The sequence below is a fragment of the Gossypium arboreum genome, chromosome 6 (assembly GCF_025698485.1).
Source record: "Gossypium arboreum isolate Shixiya-1 chromosome 6, ASM2569848v2, whole genome shotgun sequence".
NCBI classification, from domain to species: domain Eukaryota; kingdom Viridiplantae; phylum Streptophyta; class Magnoliopsida; order Malvales; family Malvaceae; genus Gossypium; species Gossypium arboreum.
Genome location: NC_069075.1, coordinates 94,533,482 through 94,557,196, shown reverse-complemented (window position 1 = coordinate 94,557,196; position 23,715 = coordinate 94,533,482). Strand labels below are relative to the sequence as shown.

The window sequence follows — 23,715 nt, the reverse complement described above, 5'->3', positions numbered from 1 at the left end:
TCTAGCCACTAGAAAATATGCTCAAACAGTCACTGATATTATTGAAGAAATAAATGTTGAGGATGTAGCTAATACAAATACTCATGAAGAAAGAAATGATTTCCATGGATGCGAAGCTGATGTTTCTTTGGATAACATTGATCTTTCAGTTACATAATCGCAACCAACTAGAAACCAAGGTGATTCCACATTTTCAAAGAAGAAAAAAGGATTTCTGATGCAAGTTATCATATTTCTTCTACTTCATTTATTGATGTTGTCACTTTATTGGCGGAAAACATATGGACCATTAGCCCTGAAATTAGTAGGAGTATTGCTCCGAAGTGCTAATTCAACAAAAGTAAAAAATGACCATTCAAGAAAGTGCTCTAAAATTATATCTAACATTATGTGAAGTAGAATGTTTAATTGAGGGTGAGCGCTATCGCGCGTTGAGCAAAATTCTAGACCATCCAACGCAAATGTTCATTTTCTTTAGTTTACCTTCTTTTGTGCGATTGGAATGAGTTAGAAGATTTCTTGCTGACCATTAAAAATCATGGTTGTGTTGATGGTATTTTGGTAACTTTTTGTGTTTGTAATATTTGAATGGTATAATGACATGATAGAATATCATTACAATGTTATAACTTTTGATGTTGTAAAATTTAACATATGGATTATGATATATAAGCTAATGAAATCATGTAACTTTTTTAATATATGAATATTATGTTTGGATGTGAAGTATAATTATCAAGCTATTTATTACTTCTAATATTTTATTTTTATTATAGAATAATTAATTATTTATTTCAATAATGATATTTTAGCATATTAAATATGCATTGCGTTTAAAAATAATAAAATAGATCATATATTATTTTTATAATATTATATATTATAATTTTTAATTCATATAATAATTATATTAAGAATATTATTAAATTATATATTATTTTTAAAATTGTATTTAATAATAATTATGTTTAAATATGATTAAATTATTTATTATTATTTTAATAAAATATATTTAATAATAATTTTATTAAAATTTAATAATAATAACAATAATGATCTACTTAAAAAATTCTATTTAGAGACACTTTAATCATTTAAGGCATTTTCCTTATATTATAAGATCTATTTCATTTAACCAAATACAAAATCTTATTAAAGTTATATTACATTTTATTTAACTAAACAATTAAATAACTGATTACAATTTTACTTCGTCACAATTCTAAACTATTACTCATTACAATTCTAAACTGTTATTGCTCTATTCAATTATATACGTTAGACCTTGAATGTTCGGATCTAGATGGATATCGGATCCATGAAGAGCTCTAATATATTTTAGTGAAAGGAAATTAATCAGAAGCAAAAGGACAATGGAGAAGGGCAAAGGAGTGATGGGTGCCGGCCGAAGATGGGCCGTCGATTTCTCTGATAATTCCACCGCTCCTTCATCGCGTGACATCCCCGATCCCCCGGGCTTCACTCGTGCTTCCGTCGATCAGGTTCACCTTTTTGCCTTTTCTCATCTCAAATGAACAACTCGCTTTCAATTTTGTTATTATGATAGGGTTTCAACTTCACCTTTGTGTTTTTGACAGGACGATTCGGCTGTGAGTCGCCAAAAGAAGGATGCTGAAGCCAATTGGAAATCTCAGGTACTTTTTTTCTCTCTTTAGTTTACTTAGTAACGAAGAACAGTAAGGAGATGCTTAATTAACGATTTGAGTTGGCTTCGTTTTGCATCTTAAAGATTTTAAGTATTCAACTTTTAGGGATTTACGTGTTTGTGATGAAAACTTTTGGATCAATTCAACTGCAAAACTGTAGTCACAAACCATCATTAAGTAAATTTAATGGATCTATAGGATTGAGTTCCAGCATCTGAGAAATGTCTACAACATTTGTCTGGTGCCACTTCTATTTAGAAATTACGTACTAAGGTCTGTATTGTGGCAAAGCAGCAGCCACTGGCTATTTCATGATGCATGGATTGTCGAGGTTCTTAGTTTACTATATCTATGACCTTAAATCAATTGCAAGTTCAGTAGGTGTTTTATGGTACATTGAGTTGGTGTTTAAAAGAAAAAGGTAAAGGGAAAGCGTAGATTTCTTCTCTTGTTGCATGGTTGAGGTCTAGTGATTGATTGATCCATTAGATGGACATAGTATTTGATGGCAACATTGAACCATATCAGTGAAGTTTTTAACGGGTTTAGGTGGTCATTTAGGTAAGAGTTCCATTTTTGCAATTAGGTTTTCAAGGTAAAAGCAGAGGCACAATATGGAAAAATATAACTGATTTAAGATTATATTTCTATTACTTTTGAACAGAAAGCATGGGAAGTTGCACAAGCACCTTTCAAGAATTTGCTAATGATGGGCTTCATGATGTGGATGGCTGGAAGTACAGTGCATCTCTTCAGCATTGGTATCACTTTTTCAGCACTTTGGCAACCTATTAGTGCTCTTCAAGGGGTTGGGAAGGGTAAGCTAAGCTATGATTTTTATTTTTCTCTTACGCTGTATTGTTTGTTTAAGGATGTCTTTACCCTTTGTTCTTTATTACTTGTTCTACCTTGTACTCATAAAAGTAGTGAAACAGTCATAAGAGGAAAGATTAAGAGGGGCAAGTTATCCTAACCAAGAATGAAATGCTAAACCCTTATAACCGCGAGGTTACTAATGATTTGCACTTAAGTATTCGGAAGAAACCTATCCAGTTTACTGCTATATCTCTCCTTTTTCTTAGTAGACATAGTAGCTGATTTCCCTCTTGTAAAGTGTATATAATACACACGCAACCTCCAGCCCACCAAGTGCCACCAAAGGCTAGATTTTCTGTTCTTCAGATGTTATGGTTGTGCAATTTCTATTTGTAGGTTGATTCATCCAAATTTCATTTCGATTTTGCAGTTTTTGAGCCGTATAAAGACAATAAAGTAGATCTTCTTGGACCTAAGTTGCTTTTCATTGCTCTTAATTTGGGTGGTTTAGCACTTGGTGTTTGGAAGGTGAGCTGCATTTACCTTTGCATCTTCTTAATGGAATTTTCAAAACCTGCGTTTTCTAACCCTTTGCATTTTCTTACTTTGTTTCTTATGTTTTGGCAGCTTAATACATTGGGACTTCTTCCTACACATGCATCCGACTGGGTGTCATCCTTGTCCCCAGCTCAGGTTTATCCCTTCTTCCTTTTTGCTTCTTGCAAACTTAATTTTCAGATCTTGTTCCAATAACTTGGCAAAATCCAGCAATTAAACTTTTAACTGAAAATTTAAAGGGAGGAGGCAGGATTAGTGAAAGCTTCGTCACATCAAAAGTAACAGCTGATGATGTTTGATATTTTCTGGGGATATTTTGTCGTGGATTTGTTTAAAGTGGGGAGGGAGTTACTTGGTAATGGCTATTTAAAATCTATTTGAATTGGCTCAACAAATTTATTCATACTTGTTAAACATATTTGGCTGTCATTGTTATCAAATGGTTAGACTTAGAGTAACTAATGCTCTGCTTTTGTCTATGGTGTTATATGGAGCCTTCTACTAACTCTAGCTTTAAATTGATCAAATTTGCAGGAGGTTGAATATTCAGGTGGGGGTATTCCTCTGTAATATCGTCTTCGTGCGTCTTTGATTTCCAGATAAATTTCTGGTGCCAGTGAGGGGAAGTTGCAAAGATTGGTAGAAAGAATTTGGATGTTTATGCCTATGTCTTTTGGAGATGTAGACGAGGAAGACCACTATAGATTTTCATTTCCCCCGCCCCCCCCCCCCTCCCTCTTAAAATTTGATGAACCATGTTAGCTGCAATGTTGCATGGCATGATTAAGAGATGTAGAGGTTTGTTGTATTTTATATAAACTTGCTAAAATCTTAAACTATGCTAAAAAATGATGCTATGTAATAAAAAGAATATTTAATACATGTGTTAAAATAATTAGATATAAAATAAAGAATAATTAGTACAATTTTAAACTTAAAATATGAAATCAGAAAGACGAGTAAATTTTTTTTTCAAAATAAATTAAAACATATTTTGTGTTAAAAGGTAGTGATCAATTATTACTAATTAAAATTAATGTATTGCTATTTTTTTACTAAACTATGGTGAAAAATGATTTTTAAAAGCACAAGTGTTTCTATTGTTGGGATGATGTAGGGATTCAAGTCTTTGCAAATTCAACGCTTTCACATTTTGGTTTAGCTAGGAAGGATTAGAGACAGAAATCTTGAACGTATTCTGCCACGGTTTCACACGGAGTAGAAATAGACAAATACTTAAAAATCAAAATGTCTTTTTTTTCGTCAGAACATGAGGATGCTATGATGGAATGATATTGTCAATGAAAAAGAAATGTAAGGTTTAAATTGGAATGTGAATCAAGGGTAACCGAATCAAATTTCACCGATTTAGATTGGTTTTAATTTTTTTTATATAAAAGAAAATATTTTATATAATATTCCAAAATTTTTGTTTTTGCTAATTTAAATAAAAATAAAATTCGATTTAGATAATTATAGTTTTTTAAACTTGAGAACAGAATTGAATTGAATAGACTAAAAATTACACCGAATTAAACAGACTAAAAATAAAAACCGAATTGATAGTTTGAATAAATTTGTTCGTTTCTTCAATTATTTCCCAGTGATGGGAATGGTACCTGAACCACTTAACACTATAATTTGATATAAAGTTTGAAAGATAATGAGAATCAATATTTTTGTCTTTGCTTTGCATTTCATTAGCCAATCCAATGGCATCCAACCTATAAATTATCTAAATTGCAATTATTTGATTAGTGGTTTCAACTATATATCATGAATTCAACCTACGCTTCTACTTCTTCCTATCTCCAACTTTTAACTCAAAAGTAAAATATAGAGTAATAAAAGTTTAAATATAATTAACTTTAATCACATTTTTCTAAAACTCAATTAAATTAATTAATTTATTTAATAATAGTTATACTAATTTAGTAAAGCTCTTGTAATAAAGAGATCTATCAAATACTTTCTAACTCTTTATGTATATGAAATAATATTCAGTACATTAGCAATAAAGTTTTTAAATTTCAAAATAAAATCAAGAGTGGACAAATGTCCTATAAAAGTATAATTAAATACTTTAAAATATAAATATTAAAAAATATATAACAAATTATTTTTTAAATAATCACATGATAAATTTTTAAGATTATTTATAAAAATATAATATATATATATATATATATATATATATATATATATGAAAAGTTGAAGAATTACATGATAATGATGATGATAAATCCTGAACCCATCCACCTCTCATTGTCTATGGCTGTGGTAGCTGTGAGAGAGATTTCAGCACTGACCCACCTTCATCCCCACCGCCACCACCATCCACTAAAGCGATATTTGATTGGCTTAAAAGAAAAAAAAAAGGGGATGATACTTAAAAGATCAAACTCAGTCTCTGCCTAAAATTTCTAATTTTGCTAATGCATTGCCCACTCATACTTTATACTATGGCCTACTACAAGGATCAGCAGCCATTCCCTACTCTTGCATGTCTTTCGTATGCACATAAAATGACCTGCACAACCTTTGAAGTAGGGCTAAGAAAAAGAATTAAATCGCATTGTTTGGATGGTTTTTAGAATATAAGTAAAAATTACGATTAATTGAATTGAATTGAATAAAATTTATTTTATAATTATAGATATTTTATATTAAAAATAATTCAAAAATCTATATAAAAATGTTACATAAGAGAGATTGATTATTTTTATTTAATTCAAGAATGAATATTTAACAAACTTCTGGTTTGGTATTTACCAAAATCTATTGAATGAATCAAAAGATATGAGATATATTTTGAATTTTAAATTATTTTAATGGTAAATATTTAGTATATTAGTATAAAAAATTAAAATGTGTGTCTTTTAAAAATATTTTATCATATTCATATCAATTTTAACTCCGCTTGGAGTCTAAAAACTCAATTGATAATTTTGTCAATCACAAAGGAAAGAAGAGATCTTGACCCACTCAATTAAATGAAATAATTGTTCTTTTTTCTCTCTTCATAAAAATTAAAACATTTTTAGGTTTTAATTTTTAACCCTTTTGAAGAATTAATAATTTAATTTAATCGGTTTTAATTCCAAATTTTTATAAACAAAATCTTAACTTGGCCTTAATCAATTCGGGATTTGGTTACTTGTTTATTTCCTTGGGTTTAATTAGCAAATAATTAAAGCATTGTGTTGTATTAAGTGGAGTCAATTATTTGTTAGGTGCATGTTTGGGGAGTTGCCCATTTCAATTAGCATTAATATAAATTTGGACCCATTCCTTAATTTTGGCAAGCTACAAAAGCAGCTAAGCTTGAATTTTGATCAACCAAATCCCTTATAAATTTTAATTTTTGCCTCCACCTAAATTTTGATTATTACAGTGCATGCTATTTTTTATTTTTTTTTTATTTTAACTTTATAATCACATTTAAAAATAAAAATACAATAATTTAATTAAAATAAATTATTATAAAATAACACACTTATACCAATATACTTCCATCAATACTAATTTTAATAATTTTCAAAGTAATGGGTGCTAATTAAGCAAGTTAGGCAAAAGGGGACTTAATTGGACAACTCACGCTGCATTAATGAACACCAGTAATTAAACTATGCCCCAAATTCCAAAGCTTAAGCTCTTTCCAACTATTCTTTAAGACAGCCTTTATATTTTTCATGTCAATTGATGAAATGTGGGGTTGCTGCTCCACTCTTTTTATTTTTTATTTTTTAAATTTAAGCTGTTTTTATAATTTTGTTTTGATTTCCTATCAAATGCTCTTTCTTTGGGATGATTTGAGCTTGTGAGTCAAATTTTTCCTTTTTTTTTTTTTTTTAATTTTGATTTGAGTTATTTAAAAGTTAATAAATTGTTTTCCGTTACAAATGGCAAACACCAACAGGAATCACAAGCAAATAACAAAAATTATTCAGTTGATCACCATTCATTTTAAGAACCAATGTTGTGTAAGTCAAACATAAATTAATTCCAAAGTTCAAATCAGCTCCCGTGAATATAGCCGTTCAAAATGGTAAATGTAGCTCACAAGTCCTTTTACTTTTATAAATATTTCAATAGATTTAAAATTTACTATTTAAAATATCATTTACTGTTTTAAAAGTTGTTTTTATGTTTTTGCAAATGAAATAGTTTGTTTGGAGTTGAAATTGTAAATGAAAAATAATATATGTTAATTCTTTTAAATAATACATGAATTGAGTTTATTCATTTAATAGTAAAAACGACTAATTTGATTCAGTCCGGCTTCAAAGGTACTTTCACCCATTCTAAATAGTATATTCTTTTATCTTTTACTCAGTTCGTTGTAGTTATATTAAATTCTCAAGTCAACCTCTAAACAAATAACAAAATTCTCTTCATATTATTTTCTCTAATTATAAAACTCCATCCTAATACCTTACTTAAAACATAAGATAGTATACTTAACCCATATTTAATTTTAAAGTGGGGATATTACGTCATAATCGAATTAAACCCTTATTAAATTCAGTTTTGCTTAGTTTTAAAAAACATTGAATATTTAGTTAAAAACAAATCTGTGGTCTATTGGTTTAAAAAATATTTTTGTCTATCATGGTCAAATTTAATATAGTTAAGCCGTTTAATTGAAGTTTTTATGCACAGAGTTAAATATCAAAAAGTTAAATTTAAGAAGTGACACATGTGAACATATTTTAGTTGTTTTCTTTTTCCTGAAAAAATTCTCTGCTATATATGTATATATATATGAGGGTGTGCTTGTAAGAAGAGATAAGAAAGAGAAACCAAAGTGGAGCATAACATGGGCGCCGTTACCGTTCTCCCAACCTTCCTCTCTGCTAATAAACTCCTTGTTTTTGTATGCCTAATTGTGTTGTCACTGAAAGAAGGGTATGCCACTGCTGAGGCTGAGACTCATACCATCCATGTCGCCTCTCTTTCACCCTCTTCTGTTTGCACCCCTCCCGCTACTGCAAAAGGTCAATTATCTCTCTCCTATATGCATGTGTGTGTGCATTACTGCTTGTAAATGATTATGCTATTACAATGGGTTTTGACATTAACAAGGTATATGTACGTTTTTCTTAGGAAATTTAGTCGTGATATTTCCATTTATTATGTATGTGATAACTTGGCTTCTTCATTCTTCTTCCAACTTGAACTTTGTTTCCATTACTAGTTGTGAATGATTATGCTATTGCTGCAATGGTTTCTGGTTTTTGTATTTTAACAAGCGATAGTTTTTTTCCTCTTATCATATTGATATTTCCATTCATTATTTATACCACTAAAATACTCGAGTTTTGCTTTAATATTTAATTTGATATTTAACTTCAATTTCTCAATTTTGTACTAGAATTTAGTTTTAATATTCAAATTGGTACTTGAGTCTTTTCTTGTCTTGATTAAGCATTTAAGTTTAGTTTCAATATTCATTTTGATACCTACTTTTTTTTTCTCAATTAAGTACTTATGTTTTTTTATTAGGGTATATGTGTCAAATATTCATTGAGCCACGTGATGTTGTTTGCTCTAAGTACAAAATTGAATAGTAAAATTAAACTCAAATACCAAATTGAGTATTAAAGTCAAATTCAAGTATTAAATGATATATAACCTTTATTTATTTTATATAGGTACGTAAATACTAGGTTTTCTTATAGGCTTTTCCCCCCTTGATTTTTGTGTTTGAATTGTATGCAACAGATACCAGTGGTGAGGATATTTTTAGAGCAATTATGGCATAGTTTGGTAATGAGACACTAAGAAAAGAAATACTTTTGGAGTTGAGACAAGATAAGTTTGGTCACTGATAGTTTATTATTAATTTTTGTTCTTCCAAGCCACCCGTAGCTGGTAACAAAGGAAATTGAGGAATATTATTTGGTTAAATTATGGTTTTAGTCCTTATATTATGTTAAAATTTGAGTTTAGTCCTTAAAATTTTACATAATTTGATTATTTTATTTTTATGATGTTGCTAATTAATCTAAAAAGTTAACATTATTTACTATTCCAATAAAAACGCTAACATGGATTAGAAAACAATATTTTTTTAACTTATCATGCTAACATGGTAAAAGTATCATGGAGGCTTCTGTATTAGAGTTGTTCATTAGTTGGGCTGGGCCTAGACTAAGCCTTAACAAAATTCTAGGCCTGATTGATATGCTTGACTTGAAAAATGAGCTTAAATTTTTGCTCAAGTCCGGTTCGGATAAAAATACTAAAACTCGAACCTGACCTGCTTGTATTAAAATTTTTTATTTTATTTTTTAAAACTATAATACATGAAAAACACTAAAAACATTAAAATAAATGTTTCCTAACAAATTGAAAATAAATTAAAAAAATATTTATACTTAAATAACCCTAAGATATGTGCAGCTTAATAAGCAAATGTCTCTAAAATAGTAGCCAAATTAATAATAAAACAAGATTTATACAATAGCCAAACAATAATAACAAAATGGTAGCAACATAATAGTGAAATGACAACAAACAGTGGAGAAACAATAGCAAAACAACAATTTTTTTTTTGCCAATTCGGGTCGGACAGGGCAAAAAAAACCTTAGCTAAGGCCTGACCCATTTTCTAAATAGGATTTATTTTTTTCTCAAGCTCATTTTTTCAAGCATATATTTTTACCCAAACCCTACCACTTTTCGAGCGAGCCTTTGAGTCCAGTGGCCTGACCCATGGACAGGTCTACTATGTACTAGGATCATATTGCATTTTGCCTCTACTAAAAAAAGGGCAAATTAGTCATTGTATGTTAAATCAAAGAGAAAATTGGTCCTTTCTGTTAAAAAAATCATCCATTTGTGCTATTAAAAACTGTGATAGCTTATGAAATAACCTGACAGTAATACATAACGTGCCACATGTACCTCATGTTGATGTATAGTGACTAGTTTTTAATAGTAAAAATGGATAGAATTTAAATAGAATGATCAATTTGCTCTTTGATTTAATAGACAAAAACTATTTTACCTATTTTTTAAGTAGGTAGGACAAAATGTGATCCGACTCTTAGTACAGGGCCTCCATAATAAGTTTACATGCTAACATAGATTCTTTTCAAATATTGGAATGAAATTTTTTTTAGATTCAATTCCGCATTTTGTCTACCATAGATAACATAGTTAACTACTTGAACTAACCAATCATATTATAAAAATAGAGTAATTAAAATATAAAAGGATTAAAGAGGCCAAATTCTAACATAAGAATCTCTTGCACCAAAGAAACTGCCAGACGACATATTAATTAAAAGAAATCTTAGATATTGGTTTAGGGTAAATTGCTTGAGAATTTTGGATTCTTGTTCTGCATGTTTGAATGATAAATATATTAGATATTAATAAATGACTATTCTGACATAACTTTAGTTTTTATTTCCATTTCCTTTAGAAAAGGGATGAATTTTATATATAATATTAAAATATGTCCACTCACCATGTTTTGTAAAAACAATTAAAAACTAAAATATTATTATGATGTAGGTAATGATTCAATTATTAAATAAATAAATTAAATATTGAATTATTTGAAAAATTTTACGCAAACTATGGAAATTGAAATATGGCAAAAGATCAAATTATTAAAAGTATCTTGTCGCGACTAAACACATTAAAATTTATGTAAAATGAATTATTAACATATAAAGGATTATATAAATTTATTCCATTCATCATAAATTATATAAATTTTAATATTTTACACATGAAAATATAATGACATTTTTGTTTAAATTGAACTATTATGATAAATTGTCCAAAAACATGTTATGAATTTACATATAACATAAACAAGCAAATTATTATTAAAACTAAACCACAATAATAATTAAGCAAAACACGATATGATATGAAAAATAACAAAAACATGATTCAGATGTGCCAAAATTTATATAAAACATGTAAATGTATATATAACTTTATAATCCCATATGGACAAAATTATATCTATTAGATAAACATTATAATATATTCTCAAAAAATTATAATATAAATTTATAATTTTAACACAAACAAGAGCTCAAACATAATGTGTGTTTATATATATATATAATGCACCAAATAGCCTTTTGAATCCATGTAATGACAATACTTAGTTGTTTTAAGCCCATTTTATCCAAATGTTTACTTCAAAAGACAATGTATAAGTGGCAGAAAATCAAAGCTTCTCAAATTCAAATTCGATCCTCTCCTTCGATGGTTCAAATTTCAGGTTTGGACAAAAAGTCATCTTTACAAGTCATCCACAAGCATGGCCCATGCTCACAACTCCATGAAGAGAAAGCAAATATTCCCACACATGCCCAGATCCTCCTCCTAGACGAAGTAAGGGTGAAGTCAATTCACTCAAAGCTAGCCAAGAACCTAGGCTCCGTCAATGTCATGAAGAAGGATGCTGCCGCCAATCTCCCAGCCAAGGACGGCAGCATGGTAGGGTCAGGCAATTACATAGTCACGACAGGTCTTGGCACCCCAAAGAATAATTTAAGACTCATATTCGATACCGGAAGTGACATCACATGGACACAATGCCAACCTTGCTTAAGATCTTGCTATAAACAACAGGATCCAATTTTTTCACCCAGTTCGTCCTCAACTTATTCCAATGTTTCCTGCTCCTCAGCAGCCTGCACTTCATTGAATTCTGCTACAGGTAACTTTCTTGACAAATTTGGGAAGATATATAAGTTCTGTATACGATTGTCAGATCGGTTTTAGGTCAAGTTAATATTATTTGTGTCATATTATATTTTAAAATTTTTGGGTCAATTTGGGTTCAGGTTTACTAGTTAATATTTTCGGATCAAACCATTTTGAATTTCGATTATTTCAAGTTTTGTCATTCAAGTTTGACATATGGGTTTAGTTCATTTTGGGTTCATAGAGCTTAATGAAAATTTGAGTCATTATTCCATGTTATCATATTAAGAGTAGAAGTTAACGGTGTTATCAAATTTGAACCTACTAATAATATTTAAAAGTAAATAATTAAATTATATCAAATTAAAATAAAAATGTTAAATCTCAAGTTTTAACATAATATAAGGACTAAAGTTTTGGACTAAAATGTTTAGGGATTATAAAAGTAAATCTCAAGTTTTAACATAGTATAGGGACTAAAATTAGATTGTTAATCTATAAAGCAAATTTGTTGGAAATTACAATATTCAAAATTTTGGATTCATTAGGTCAATTGGGTGGATTGGGTCAAATTAGATCAAGTTAATTCAAAATTTAAAAAATGAAGATTAATTTCAATCCATGTCAGTTTTAGGTTCGAGTCATTTGAGTCCAAATAATTTTAAATTTACTTATTCAAGTTGTTTTGAATCACAGTTAATTACAACTTCGTTTTAGGTTCAAGTTAATTAAGATTAGGTTGTTGATTTTTTATTGTCATATCGAATCAAGTCAAGTCTAAGTTTGAAATGATTGAAATCAATTTTCAAGTTGAGGTCAAAATTAAAAGGTCTAAGCCTACCCAAGTAATAGTTAAGTGAAGAGGAAATGTTAATTCACGCTTGTATCCTTTCAGGTAACTCGCCTGGCTGCTCATCATCAACTTGTGTCTATGGCATCGAATATGGAGATTCGTCTTTCTCGATCGGATTCTTTGCTAAAGAAAAGCTCACTTTGACATCAAACATTGTGTTTGACAACTTTCTATTTGGTTGTGGCCAAAACAATCAAGGCCTTTTTGGTGGTGCTGCCGGTTTGCTAGGACTCGGCCGAAACAAACTATCTTTGCCATCACAAACCGCCATAAAATTCAAGAAAATATTTTCCTACTGCCTGCCATCATCCCCAAGCTCAACTGGCTTCCTAAAATTTGGCAATGATGGTCTCTCAAAGTCCGTAAAATTCACAACATTATCAACAATCCCCGGAGGGGAATCCTTTTATGGCATTACCATTATTGCTATGAGTGTTGGTGGCAAGAAACTATCAATCTCGGCATCGGTTTTAGCAGCTGGTGGTGCCATTATCGACTCTGGAACCGTCATTACGCGGTTGCCTCCAACTGCCTACTCGGTACTGAGGTCTGCATTTCGAAAACAAATGAACCATTATCCAATGGCAAAATCACTTTCGATACTGGACACATGTTATGACTTTAGCAAGTATTCTACAGTTAGCATACCTAAGATAAGCTTGTTTTTTGAAAAGGATGTTGAGGTTCCGATTGATGCTAGGGGAATTTTGTACGTTAATAGTATCTCGCAAGTGTGCCTAGCGTTTGCAGGAAACAGTAACGATTTCGATGTGCTGATATACGGGAACACACAACAGAAGACATTGGAAGTAGTATATGATGGAACTAGACGAATGCTTGGGTTTAGAACTGGTGGTTGCACCTAAGTTTAGCTGATAGCAACCATGATTTAAGATTAAAATTAGTTTCAAGCATCTTCTTCTTGTATTTATAATTCCAAGGAAAGCGGAGGAGGGGAGCGAACTTATATACAACAATAATTCAGACATGGTTTTGTAGTGTAATGTTTTAAATGCAATTATATTTAGGTACATAAGAACTATCAATGGAATTTCCAAGCTCAGCCTACTAATTTTTTTTTTTTGTCATGAACTGTGAGCAAACTATAATATATAAACAAAGCGAAAACTAGTCATGATGTTTCCAACAATTGAGAAATCTTATTTGTAGGATAATAATGACTTTTTCATGTAGGCATGTATACTGAATTTTGAACCATTCTAGAATTAGTGTAGAAGCCAAATAGTTAAAAGAAAGAAAGAAAGTACCAAAGAATTGTTACTTCAGTTTTTATTTGTGTTTTTGAAGTGTGTTTTAAGAACCCTATAAATAATAATTCATTTAATATATTTCATAAGTTTTTGGTAAGAACAATAGTTTAGTTTTCGATCGAACAAATCTTATTTAGAATAATTTTAATTTAAAACAATTTTGAGAATAGAGGTCCTTGGAACAAATATGTTTAGAATAAAACTTCAATTTAGATTAATTGCCATTTAGAGTAGCTATCATTCGAAAATAGCTTCTATTAAGAACAAATTCCATTCATAATAACTTTTATTTAGAATAATTATTCTTCATAAATACCTATGTTCAAAACAACCCCTATTTATAATAATTGTTCTTAAAGAATAATCATTAATTAGAACAATATCTTCCAAGAAAAGTACCTCCAAAGAATAACTTTTAGTGGAACTAGTCGGAAAGAGATTCTCTAAAAGATGTTTCACGAAATATTGCATTAACTAAAGTAGAACAAATGGAAATAACCCAGATTTATGATAGGATTCTTTGATCATCTATACTCTTGAGATGTTGTTGAGAGCTTGGTTTAGTGGATTAAATATGAAAGAAGTTAAGAGGTTTCCTATTAATCATTTTCTATTAAAAATGTAATGAAATCTTATTCACTATTCACCATTATCAATAATCTAAATTCATTATCTTTTTTTTATAGATAAACCCATTACCAATATAAGAACATTAATGTAACATCTTGATTTTCGGGTTTATTCGCGATTTTCAATATTTTGTAAAGATTTTTAAAATTTTGTATTTGGATGTGGAATTAGTATTTTGAGTAGGTAAATGGGCTTATAGAAGGCCCATGAGTTGGCCAAAACCCAGTTGAATTTTTGGAATTTTAGACTTAGGAGTTAGGGGTTCTGGCTAAGTGGCCTTAAATGGAGTGATGGGTAAATTGCATCACAAAAAGAGCCTTGGTTAAGTGGCAAGGGTGACGCCACTAGGCTCCTAGAAAAGTGGCGTGTGGAGCTTTGGGAAGGCAAGGGATCGATTCCCTGTGTTGGCAAATAGATGCATTTATTTTTTTAGTGCAGGAGGGGTAAGTGTTGGAGTTCAGGTGGATTCTGCTAAAGGAGAGTTGGATTAGTTTAAATGCTTGGATTAAGGAGGGATAAGGGAGAGATTTAAGGATTTGGATGAGGCTAGGAGTTGGTCAATTATGGGAATTGAAGAGGAAAAATCGGCGGGGCTATGTTGTTAGTATTTCGCACTTAGGGTATTGAGTGGTGCCGTTTTCTTCCTTTAACACCTTAGGGTTGTTTTTCCTCTCTTTTTCCTCTCTAGCCAAACTACCACCTCCCTATTCCTCTTCTTCTATTTTTTCTTTCTTCTTCTTCAAAACTATTCATCATACCGCTATTCATCAATACTTTTGCGAATCCATAAAAGTCGAATCCTGTGATCATTGCTTGTGCCGATTTCTTCAAAGCCGTGTTCTCCTATGTTCTTTTGTTTTATTAATTTGCAATTATCTTTTCTTAATCCTAGATCTCGACCGCAATTCTACTTCAAGGTTGTAGCCCCATATTATCATCTTCTTCATCACACAAAAGCCGAAAAACCATAGATTTGGGGGCTTATAGCGAAACTTCAAGACTTTGGGGAATCGAGTTCTACCGTCGTTTGATAGATAAATCTACACTAGATTGCGTGGAAATCAAGTGGGAGTAAGGGTAAGTACGTATCATCTCGGATCTGTTCTTATTTTGCAAAGTTAAGAAAAGCCAAGTCCCTAAAATTAGGGAGGTCATCGATTTGGGCATATGGCTCTAAGAGTCTTTAATCGATGTTTTATTTCGGTGACTAAAGTCTTCTTAAGTGTTGAATCTAAGGCGTGGTTCATTGGAGCAATCGGATTCGAGCTAACTATCGATTTTGGCAAAAGGTAAGGTTTCAAAGGTTTTAGGGATATGGTTCGATCATGGATAAGTAAGTTTTGGGGTTTAGTGATTATGGTTTGTAAATAAGAACTGTGCTAATAAATTGTAGGACATCGAAGGGATCTCGAAGCGATCGTCATGAATCGGTGTGTACCAAACACCCTTTCTTAGTTCAATTCGGCAAAGCAAATACCAAATTCCGGCATTTCATGGTCATGTAAGTATGTGAATGCTCTCAAGTCATAGAGGAATTGTTAGATCTGGCACCGCAAGGTGGTAAGCACGTTCGCGTGATGCTTTTGCGTATTTCGAAAAAAAGGGGCTTGATGGGCCAAAACTTGGCCCAATGGGCTTACGGACCAATATGGGTAAGAGATGGGCAAATTAGCCTGTTAGGTAGATGGTGGAATCAAATTGCATAAAACCGATAAAATTACTGAATTAGCTTGTGCGATGGCGTAGATCACGAAATTACCCCTAAAGAGCAAAATTACCAAATTACCCTAAAGAGCAAAATTACCGATATACCCCTAGGGTTTTAAATTGGTGAATCGCATGATTGATCAATGTTGTATTTTACATGATATGCTTTTATTAATATCTGTTGCATGGGGTTGGGGTATTAATGGAGGAAGTATCTGAAAGTGGTTCATCCACGTCTTGGAGGCTTTGCCTCAATCGATGAATTTGAGTGCGTTCTTTAAACTGTGGTGTGTAGAAATGGGTGGGTTGAGATATTCCCACATGGTGTGTAGGGCTGGTGCAGGCGGTGTAGTGGTTGGTGGGTTGAGTAGTCTCCCGGATGGGCTTGCATTCATTATTTCATTGATACTCATGTTATTGAACTGGGCCTATGGGCCACATTGTTATGTAAAAGGGCTAAGGCCTTGCTCTCAGATTCGAAAAGGGCTTGACCCTCTGTATCTTTATCTGAATAGGGCTTAGGCCCAATGGGCTCGAGTGAATTGGGCTTTGGATGGGTTTCAGATACACCGAGTTTTCCAAACTCACCCTTTCCTCTTCCTCATTGCGGTGAGCCCTAGTTGGTGGACTTGGAGTCAAGGGATTCAGAGTGGCCATGAAGATGGATTGCCAATTTTAAATAAGTTTAGCATTTAATTTGGATTATTTTATTTTTATTATGTTTAAAGTTGTAATAAGGCCGCTCTTTTTAATTATTTTTATTTTGGGGATTATTAAACCGGTTAGCACTAGGGTTCGCTTTATAAAAACTACTTGATTTTTAAAAGATCACGATGACGCCAAAAGTTTCCATAAAGTAAATGTTTTTCCAAGGAAATAAATATTTTAAACAAACGTTTTCAACTTAAACATTTTCTTAAGACGGATATAATCAAACGATTTTCTCAAAATTATACGAGATGTTAGAGTGTGGCAATGGTGGTGTGCATGTCTAGGATTGGATCCGGAAGAGCTTGGTACTTAAGCAATCAACGGACTCACCTCCTCTTTTCCCGGTTTTCACCGGTGCATGCTTCTATTCACTTTAACCTACCTTTAAAAGTGTCTTTACAACACCAACTCAGCTTTTCCAAACTAAGTAATACGGAATGTTTTGAACGCATTAATGTGGCGATCGATCCGGTCATAATGTCCAGGCCGGGTTTGGGGTATTACATTTAGTGGTATCGAGCCAAAGTTGCAACAACTCGGTACGTGGATCGGTCCGAAAATCTTTTCAAAAACTTGGGCCTAAGAAGGGTATTTTTAGAAATGGTAAGTTTTTCAAGATGTTCAAGTTTTTTTCTATTTGTTAAACGGGTTAAATCAATAGTTTTAAAATAAAAGTGTTTTCAAATAAAATCTTTTATTTTCGGTAAACAAAAACATGGTATTTGAAATTTTAAATAGACCGATAAATGAGTGGCACATCGAATCCCCACACCAAGTCTGTAAGTATCTTTCGCTCTATATATATATTGTCTTCTCTTCAGTAAAATAATCAGTAGATAATCTTGAGCCTTAGAGATAGAGCTATTGATGATGTAGTATTAGGACTACAAGATGGAACCATAGCTAAATTATGATTGCGCGAAATAACTTTAAAACTTTATCTGCTCATAAGACATTCGGTATTAAGCAGTGAAACCAAGAAACTAATGTCATAAAATTCGTAATCGATAAATCGTTATGAGTACAAGGGCTACTCGAGGAAGAGGCCGTGGTTGAGGCCGAGGTAGCACTCAAGCCGGATCGGCGTCATCGAACACGTGCCGGTGGCGGGTACGCCCACCACCGATTAATGAAAATGGGCCGTATGACCGGCCGCAGGGATGACGCTTTGTCTCGTGCCATGTTGAGGGTTTTAGAAAGGGTGGCCGAGCTAACGGCGGGCCCATGAATAGGGGTCCATTTCGAACGACTTGGACCAACGGAGTTGAGATTTTTAGGGCGATCTCTGAGTGGCCCCAAATGTGGTAAAGTCTTGGTTGGAAGCCACAGAGCGGATCATGGACGACCTGGACTGCTCAGGAGAGCAGAAGTTGAAAGGGGCAGTGTCGTTGCTGCGGGATGAAGCGTATCAGTGGTGGATTACTGTGAGAGAAGGTACCCCAGCTGAGAGGGTAACATGGGAGCTGTTCAAATGACCTTTAAGGCGAAATATGTTGGAGCTAGCTATGTAGATGCACGCAGAAAGGAGTTCTGAATCGACTCGGGAAATAAGACCATTCTTGAATATGAGGCGGAGTTTCTACGATTGAGTCGGTATGCTAATGGCATCGTTTCCACTGAATATGAGCGCAGCGTACGTTTTGAGGATGGCCTTAGAGATGAGTTAAGGGTGCTCATAGCTCCGCAGAGGGAGCGAGATTTCGCTGCACTGGTAGAGAAGGCTAAGATAGCCAAGAAGTGAAGCAAACCGAACGGAGGAATCGTGATAAGGACCGAATCGGTTCAGGAGGGATCTTGGACCACGGTATCAGAATCGAAATGTTAAGAGAGCTAGGATGGGGGAACCAGTTCGAGCAGTTCCGGTGAACACAGGTAGACTGCAAGCTTGTGGAGATTGCGGCAGAATGCATCAAGGAGAGTGCTGGAAGCGTTCTGGGGCTTGTTTTCGTTGTGGGTCTAAGGAGCATAGGATTAAGGATTGTCCTAGGAGGGCCACTCCACTCAAGTGGCGAACAAGGGGCCGAGCGACCGCTCAACTCGTGAGGATGGACCATCGCCGCCAAGAGGTCGTGGACAAGGTCGCGGAGGTAATGGCCGTGGACGTGGGGCATCCGGCGAGGTATTGGTAACGCGGATGCTCGTCGGCCGACTTTGGTGTATCTTGCTCGTCATGCATGAGGAGGGTGACGACTTGATGTCATAACTGTACGTTTTTATCTATGGTGTACCTTATACCGCTCGATTGATGTGGGGTGTCCGTGATAAGTCCTTTAGGTCATTCGGTTAAGGTAGAGAAACTCTTCAAGGAGGTGCCTCGGAGATTCAAGGCAAGGTTTTCGTGGGGATTTGATGGAGTTACCGTTTGAAGAATTCGATCGATCCTAGGGATGGATTGGTTGACCAAGCATAAGGCAACTTTGGATTGTGCAGCTAAGAGGATGGTGTTAAGAACTCAATGATGAAGAGGTTATGATCATTGGAGAACGAAGGATTACTTATCCAATGTAGTATCGGCGTTGAGGGTGAGAAACCGATGCGCAAGGGATGCGAGGCATATCGACTTTGGTAAGTCAAGTCAAACCGAGGATCCGATGTGGAGACCATCGAATCGTTAGGAATTCGGATGTTTTCCGGAAGAGCTTCTGGATTACCTCCCAATCGGGAAGTTGAGTTTGGAATCGATTTGTTACCGTGGACAGCTCAGGTCTCTATTGCACCCTATAGGATGGCAATCAAGGAGTTGGTGGAACCAAGGCTCAAATTCAAGAGCTATTAGATAGAGGCTTCATTAGGCCTAGTGTGTCTCCTTGGGGAGCACCGGTCTGTTGTAAAGAAGAAGGACGGAACGATGCGCATGTGCATCGATTATCGCCATTGAACAAACGGCGATTAAGAATAAGTATCCACTACCAAGGATTGATGACCTGTTCGATCAATTTAGGGAGCTTCGGTATTCTCCAAAATCGATCTTCGCTTCGGATACCATCGCTAAGGGTAAAAGAAGGGATATTCATAAGACAAAGATTTGAACTCGATATGGACATTATGAGTTTGTGGTCATACCGTTTGGGCTAACGAACGCACTGCAGCTTTTATGGATCGATGAATCGAGTATTCCAACCTTACTTGGATCGATTTGTAGTCGTCTTTATCGACGATATCTTGGTATACTCTGAAACGGAGGCGAAGCATGATGAGCATCTCCGTATTGTGCTGCAAGTGTTAAGGGAGAAGGAGCTCTATGCGAAATTTAGCAAGTGTGAATTCTGGTTGAAAGGGGTAACCTTCCTAGGGCATGTGGTCTCTGCCGAGGGGATTAAGGTGGATCCTCGTAAAATTGAAGCTATTCTGGAATGGAAGCCACTTAGGTCAGTATCAGAAATTCGGAGTTTCCTAGGGTTGGTAGGTTACTACAGAAGGTTTGTGGAGGGTTTCTCGGTAATGGCGGCGCCCTTGACAAAACTCATAAGGAAAGGAGTACCATTTGTCGGACCGAGAAACAAAGAAAAAGCTTTTGATCGCTTGAAAAGGTATTGACCGAACCGCCAAGGTTGATTCAACCGGTGTCCGGAAGGACTTCACCGTATATAGCGATGCGTCGCATGTGGGGTTAGGTTAGCGTCTTGATGCAAGAGGGCAAGGTGGTCGCTATGCATCACGACGACTTAAGGCTCATGAGGTGAATTACCCTACGCATGATTTGGAGCTAGCGGCGGTGATTTTTGCGTTAAAAATTTAGAGACATTACTTATATGGGGAGAAGTGCATCATATACACGATCATAAGAGCTTAAAGTATTTGTTGACTCAGAAGGAGTTGAACCTTAGGCAACGAAGGTGGGTGGAGTTGCTTAAAGACTACGACTGTTCGATAGAGTACCACCCAGGAAAGGCTAATGTGGTGGCGGATGCATTGAGTCGAAGGGTTGTTACGGATTTGAGAGCCTTGTTCGCACGATTAAGTCTATTCGATGATGGAAGCTTGTTGGCAGAACTGCAAGTAAGGCCTACTTGGACTGAATGATTAAGGAAAAAGCAGTTAAAGGACGATTCATTAGCTCTTCGGTTCCAGCAAGTTAAGAGTGGTGAGAACGAGGATTTTGGGTTGAACAGTGAAGGAGTTCTGTGTTTTCGTGGAAGGGTTTGTATTCCAAAGGATCCTGAATTGAGGCAGTTAATTCTAAAAGAGGCTCATGGTGGACTCTGTGCCATGCATCCTGGAGGGAATAAGTTATACCGAGACTTGCGAGAGGTGTACTGGTGGCCCGGATTAAAACGAGAGGTGATTGAATTTGTTGGGAAATGTCTGACGTGCCAGCAGGTTAAGGCTGAGCACCAACTGCCGTCGGGATTACTACAACCAGTGAAAATTCCACTATGGAAGTGGGAAAGAGTAACAATGGACTTTGTGAGTGGGTTACCTTTGACACCCACCAAGAAAGATTCGTGTGGGTAGTTGTGGATAGGTTAACAAAATCTGCTCATTTCATACATTCGCACCGACTACTCACTACAAAAGTTGGCTAAGCTATATGTGGCGGAGGTAGTGCGAATCGCATGGGGTGCAGTGTCAATAATCTCGATCGAGACCCTAGGTTTACGTCTCGGTTTTGGCAGAAGTTGCAAGAAGCGTTGGGAACACGATTGGATTTTAGCACCGCTTTTCACCCACAGACAGATGGACAGTCAGAAAGGGTTATTCAGGTTCTAGAAGATATGTTGAGAGGTTGTATCATCGATTTTTGTGGAAGTTGGGAGGACTACTTACCATTGGCGGAGTTTGCGTACAATAACAGCTATCAAGCAAGTATTCAGATGGCACCATATGAAGCGCTTTATGGGCGAAGATATCGTACGCCGACGTGTTGGACAGAGTTGGGTGAACGACGAGTGCTTGGACCGGAATTGGTGGCAGACACTGAAAGCAAGGTTAAGCTGATAAGGGGTCGGTTAAAGGAGGCGTCCGATAGACAGAAGTCGTATGCGGATTTGAAGCGCAAAGAGATTGAGTTCGCTGTGGGGGATATGGTTTTCTTGAAGGTATCCCCTTGGAAGAAAATTTTGAGATTTGGTAAGAAGGGTAAGCTGAGCCCACGGTTTATTGGGCCTTACCAAGTTGTTAAGCGGGTTGGACCAGTGGCTTATCAGCTAGAGTTGCCACGAATCGCATCGTATCCACGACGTTTTCATGTATCCATGTTGAGGCGGTATCGATCTGACCCAACTCATATCATACCAGTTGCTGAAATTGAAGTACAGCCAGATTTAACCTTCGAAGAGGAACCTGTGCAAATACTTGATCGTGACGTCAAGATGTTGAGAAGGAAATCAATTCCACTAGTGAAAGTACTTTGGAGAAACCATGGCAAGGAGGAAGCTACCTGGGAGACTGAGGAGGCTATGCAGCAACAATACCCTCAACTGTTCTGATAAGGTAAAATTTCGAGGTCGAAATTTCTTTAAGGAGGGTAGAGTTGTAACATCCTGATTTTCGGGTTTATTCGCGATTTTCAATATTTTGTAAAGATTTTTAAAATTTTGTATTTGGATGTGGAATTAGTATTTTGAATAGGTAAATGAGCTTATAGAAGGCCCATGAGTTGGCCAAAACCCAGTTGAATTTTTGGAATTTTAGACTTAGGAGTTAGGGGTTCTGGCTAAGTGGCCTTAAGTGGAGTGATGGGTAAATTGCATCACAAAAGAGCCTTGGTTAAGTGGCAGGGTGACGCCACTAGGCTCCTAGAAAAGTGGCGTGTGGAGCTTTGGGAAGGCAAGGGATCGATTCCCTGTGTTGGCAAATAGATGCATTTATTTTTTAGTGCAGGAGGGGTAAGTGTTGGAGTTCAGGTGGATTCTGCTAAAGGAGAGTTGGATCAGTTTAAATGCTTGGATTAAGGAGGGATAAGGGAGAGATTTAAGGATTTTGATGAGGCTAGGAGTTGTCCGAATTATGGGAATTGAAGAGGAAAAATCTGCGGGGGCTATGTTGTTAGTATTTCGGCACTTAGGGTATTGAGTGGTGCCGTTTTCTTCTCGCTTTAACACCTTAGGGTTGTTTTTCCTCTCTTTTTCCTCTCTAGCCAAACTACCACCTCCCTATTCCTCTTCTTCTATTTTTCTTTCTTCTTCTTCAAAACTATTCATCATACCTGCTATTCATCAATACTTTTGCGAATCCATAAAAGCGAAATCCTGTGATCATTGCTTGTGCCGATTTCTTCAAAGCCGTGTTCTCCTATGTTCTTTTGTTTTTATTAATTTGCAATTATCTTTTCTTAATCCTAGATCTCTGACCGCAATTCTACTTCAAGGTTGTAGCCCCACATTATCATCTTCTTCATCACACAAAAGCCGAAAAACCATAGATTTGGGGGCTTATAGCCGAAACTTCAAGACTTTGGGGAATCGAGTTCTACCATTGTTTGATAGATAAATCTACACTAGATTGTGTGGAAATCAAGTGGGAGTAAGGGTAAGTACGTATCATCTCGGATCTGTTCTTATTTTGCAAAGTTAAGAAAAGTCAAGTCCCTAAAATTAGGGAGGCATCGATTTGGGCATATGGCTCTAAGAGTCTTTAACGATGTTTTATTTGGTGACTAGAGTCTTCTTAAGTGTTGAATCTAAGGCGTGGTTCATTGGAGCAATCGGATTCGAGCTAACTATCGATTTTGGCAAAAGGTAAGGTTTCAAAGGTTTTAGGGATATGGTTCGATCATGGATAAGTAAGTTTTAGGGTTTAGTGATTATGGTTTGTAAATAAGAACTGTGCTAATAAATTGTAGGACATCGAAGGGATCTCGAAGCGATCGTCATGAATCGTG

The 23,715-nt window shown here is 34.8% G+C and overlaps 2 protein-coding genes across 2 annotated transcripts; both read left to right on the top strand.

Moving 5' to 3' along the window:
• The first annotated feature begins 1,188 nt into the window (after nt 1-1,188).
• Nucleotides 1,189-3,921, top strand: LOC108484568 (uncharacterized). The gene is made up of 6 exons (XM_053029211.1): nt 1,189-1,502; nt 1,599-1,655; nt 2,332-2,485; nt 2,914-3,011; nt 3,111-3,176; nt 3,576-3,921. Exons 1-6 carry the CDS (start codon nt 1,374-1,376, stop codon nt 3,609-3,611), a joined length of 540 nt encoding a protein of 179 aa, XP_052885171.1. The 5' UTR covers nt 1,189-1,373; the 3' UTR covers nt 3,612-3,921.
• Nucleotides 3,922-7,700: 3,779 nt separating this feature from the next.
• LOC108484381 (aspartyl protease family protein At5g10770-like) lies at nt 7,701-13,612 on the top strand. The gene is made up of 3 exons (XM_017788152.2): nt 7,701-8,038; nt 11,293-11,733; nt 12,616-13,612. Exons 1-3 carry the CDS (start codon nt 7,861-7,863, stop codon nt 13,437-13,439), a joined length of 1,443 nt encoding a protein of 480 aa, XP_017643641.1. The 5' UTR covers nt 7,701-7,860; the 3' UTR covers nt 13,440-13,612.
• Nucleotides 13,613-23,715: the final 10,103 nt, after the last annotated feature.

Excerpts from the sequence above, each read along its gene's own strand:
- LOC108484381 (XM_017788152.2), top strand. The coding sequence starts at position 7,861 with ATGGGCGCCGTTACCGTTCTCCCAACCTTCCTCTCTGCTAATAAACTC. Across the intron at positions 8,039-11,292 it reads CCCTCCCGCTACTGCAAAAG|GTTTGGACAAAAAGTCATCT; the intron begins GTCAATTATCTC and ends TTCAAATTTCAG. Across the intron at positions 11,734-12,615 it reads TTCATTGAATTCTGCTACAG|GTAACTCGCCTGGCTGCTCA; the intron begins GTAACTTTCTTG and ends GTATCCTTTCAG.
- LOC108484568 (XM_053029211.1), top strand. The coding sequence starts at position 1,374 with ATGGAGAAGGGCAAAGGAGTGATGGGTGCCGGCCGAAGATGGGCCGTC. Across the intron at positions 1,503-1,598 it reads CTCGTGCTTCCGTCGATCAG|GACGATTCGGCTGTGAGTCG; the intron begins GTTCACCTTTTT and ends TGTTTTTGACAG. Across the intron at positions 3,177-3,575 it reads CATCCTTGTCCCCAGCTCAG|GAGGTTGAATATTCAGGTGG; the intron begins GTTTATCCCTTC and ends TCAAATTTGCAG.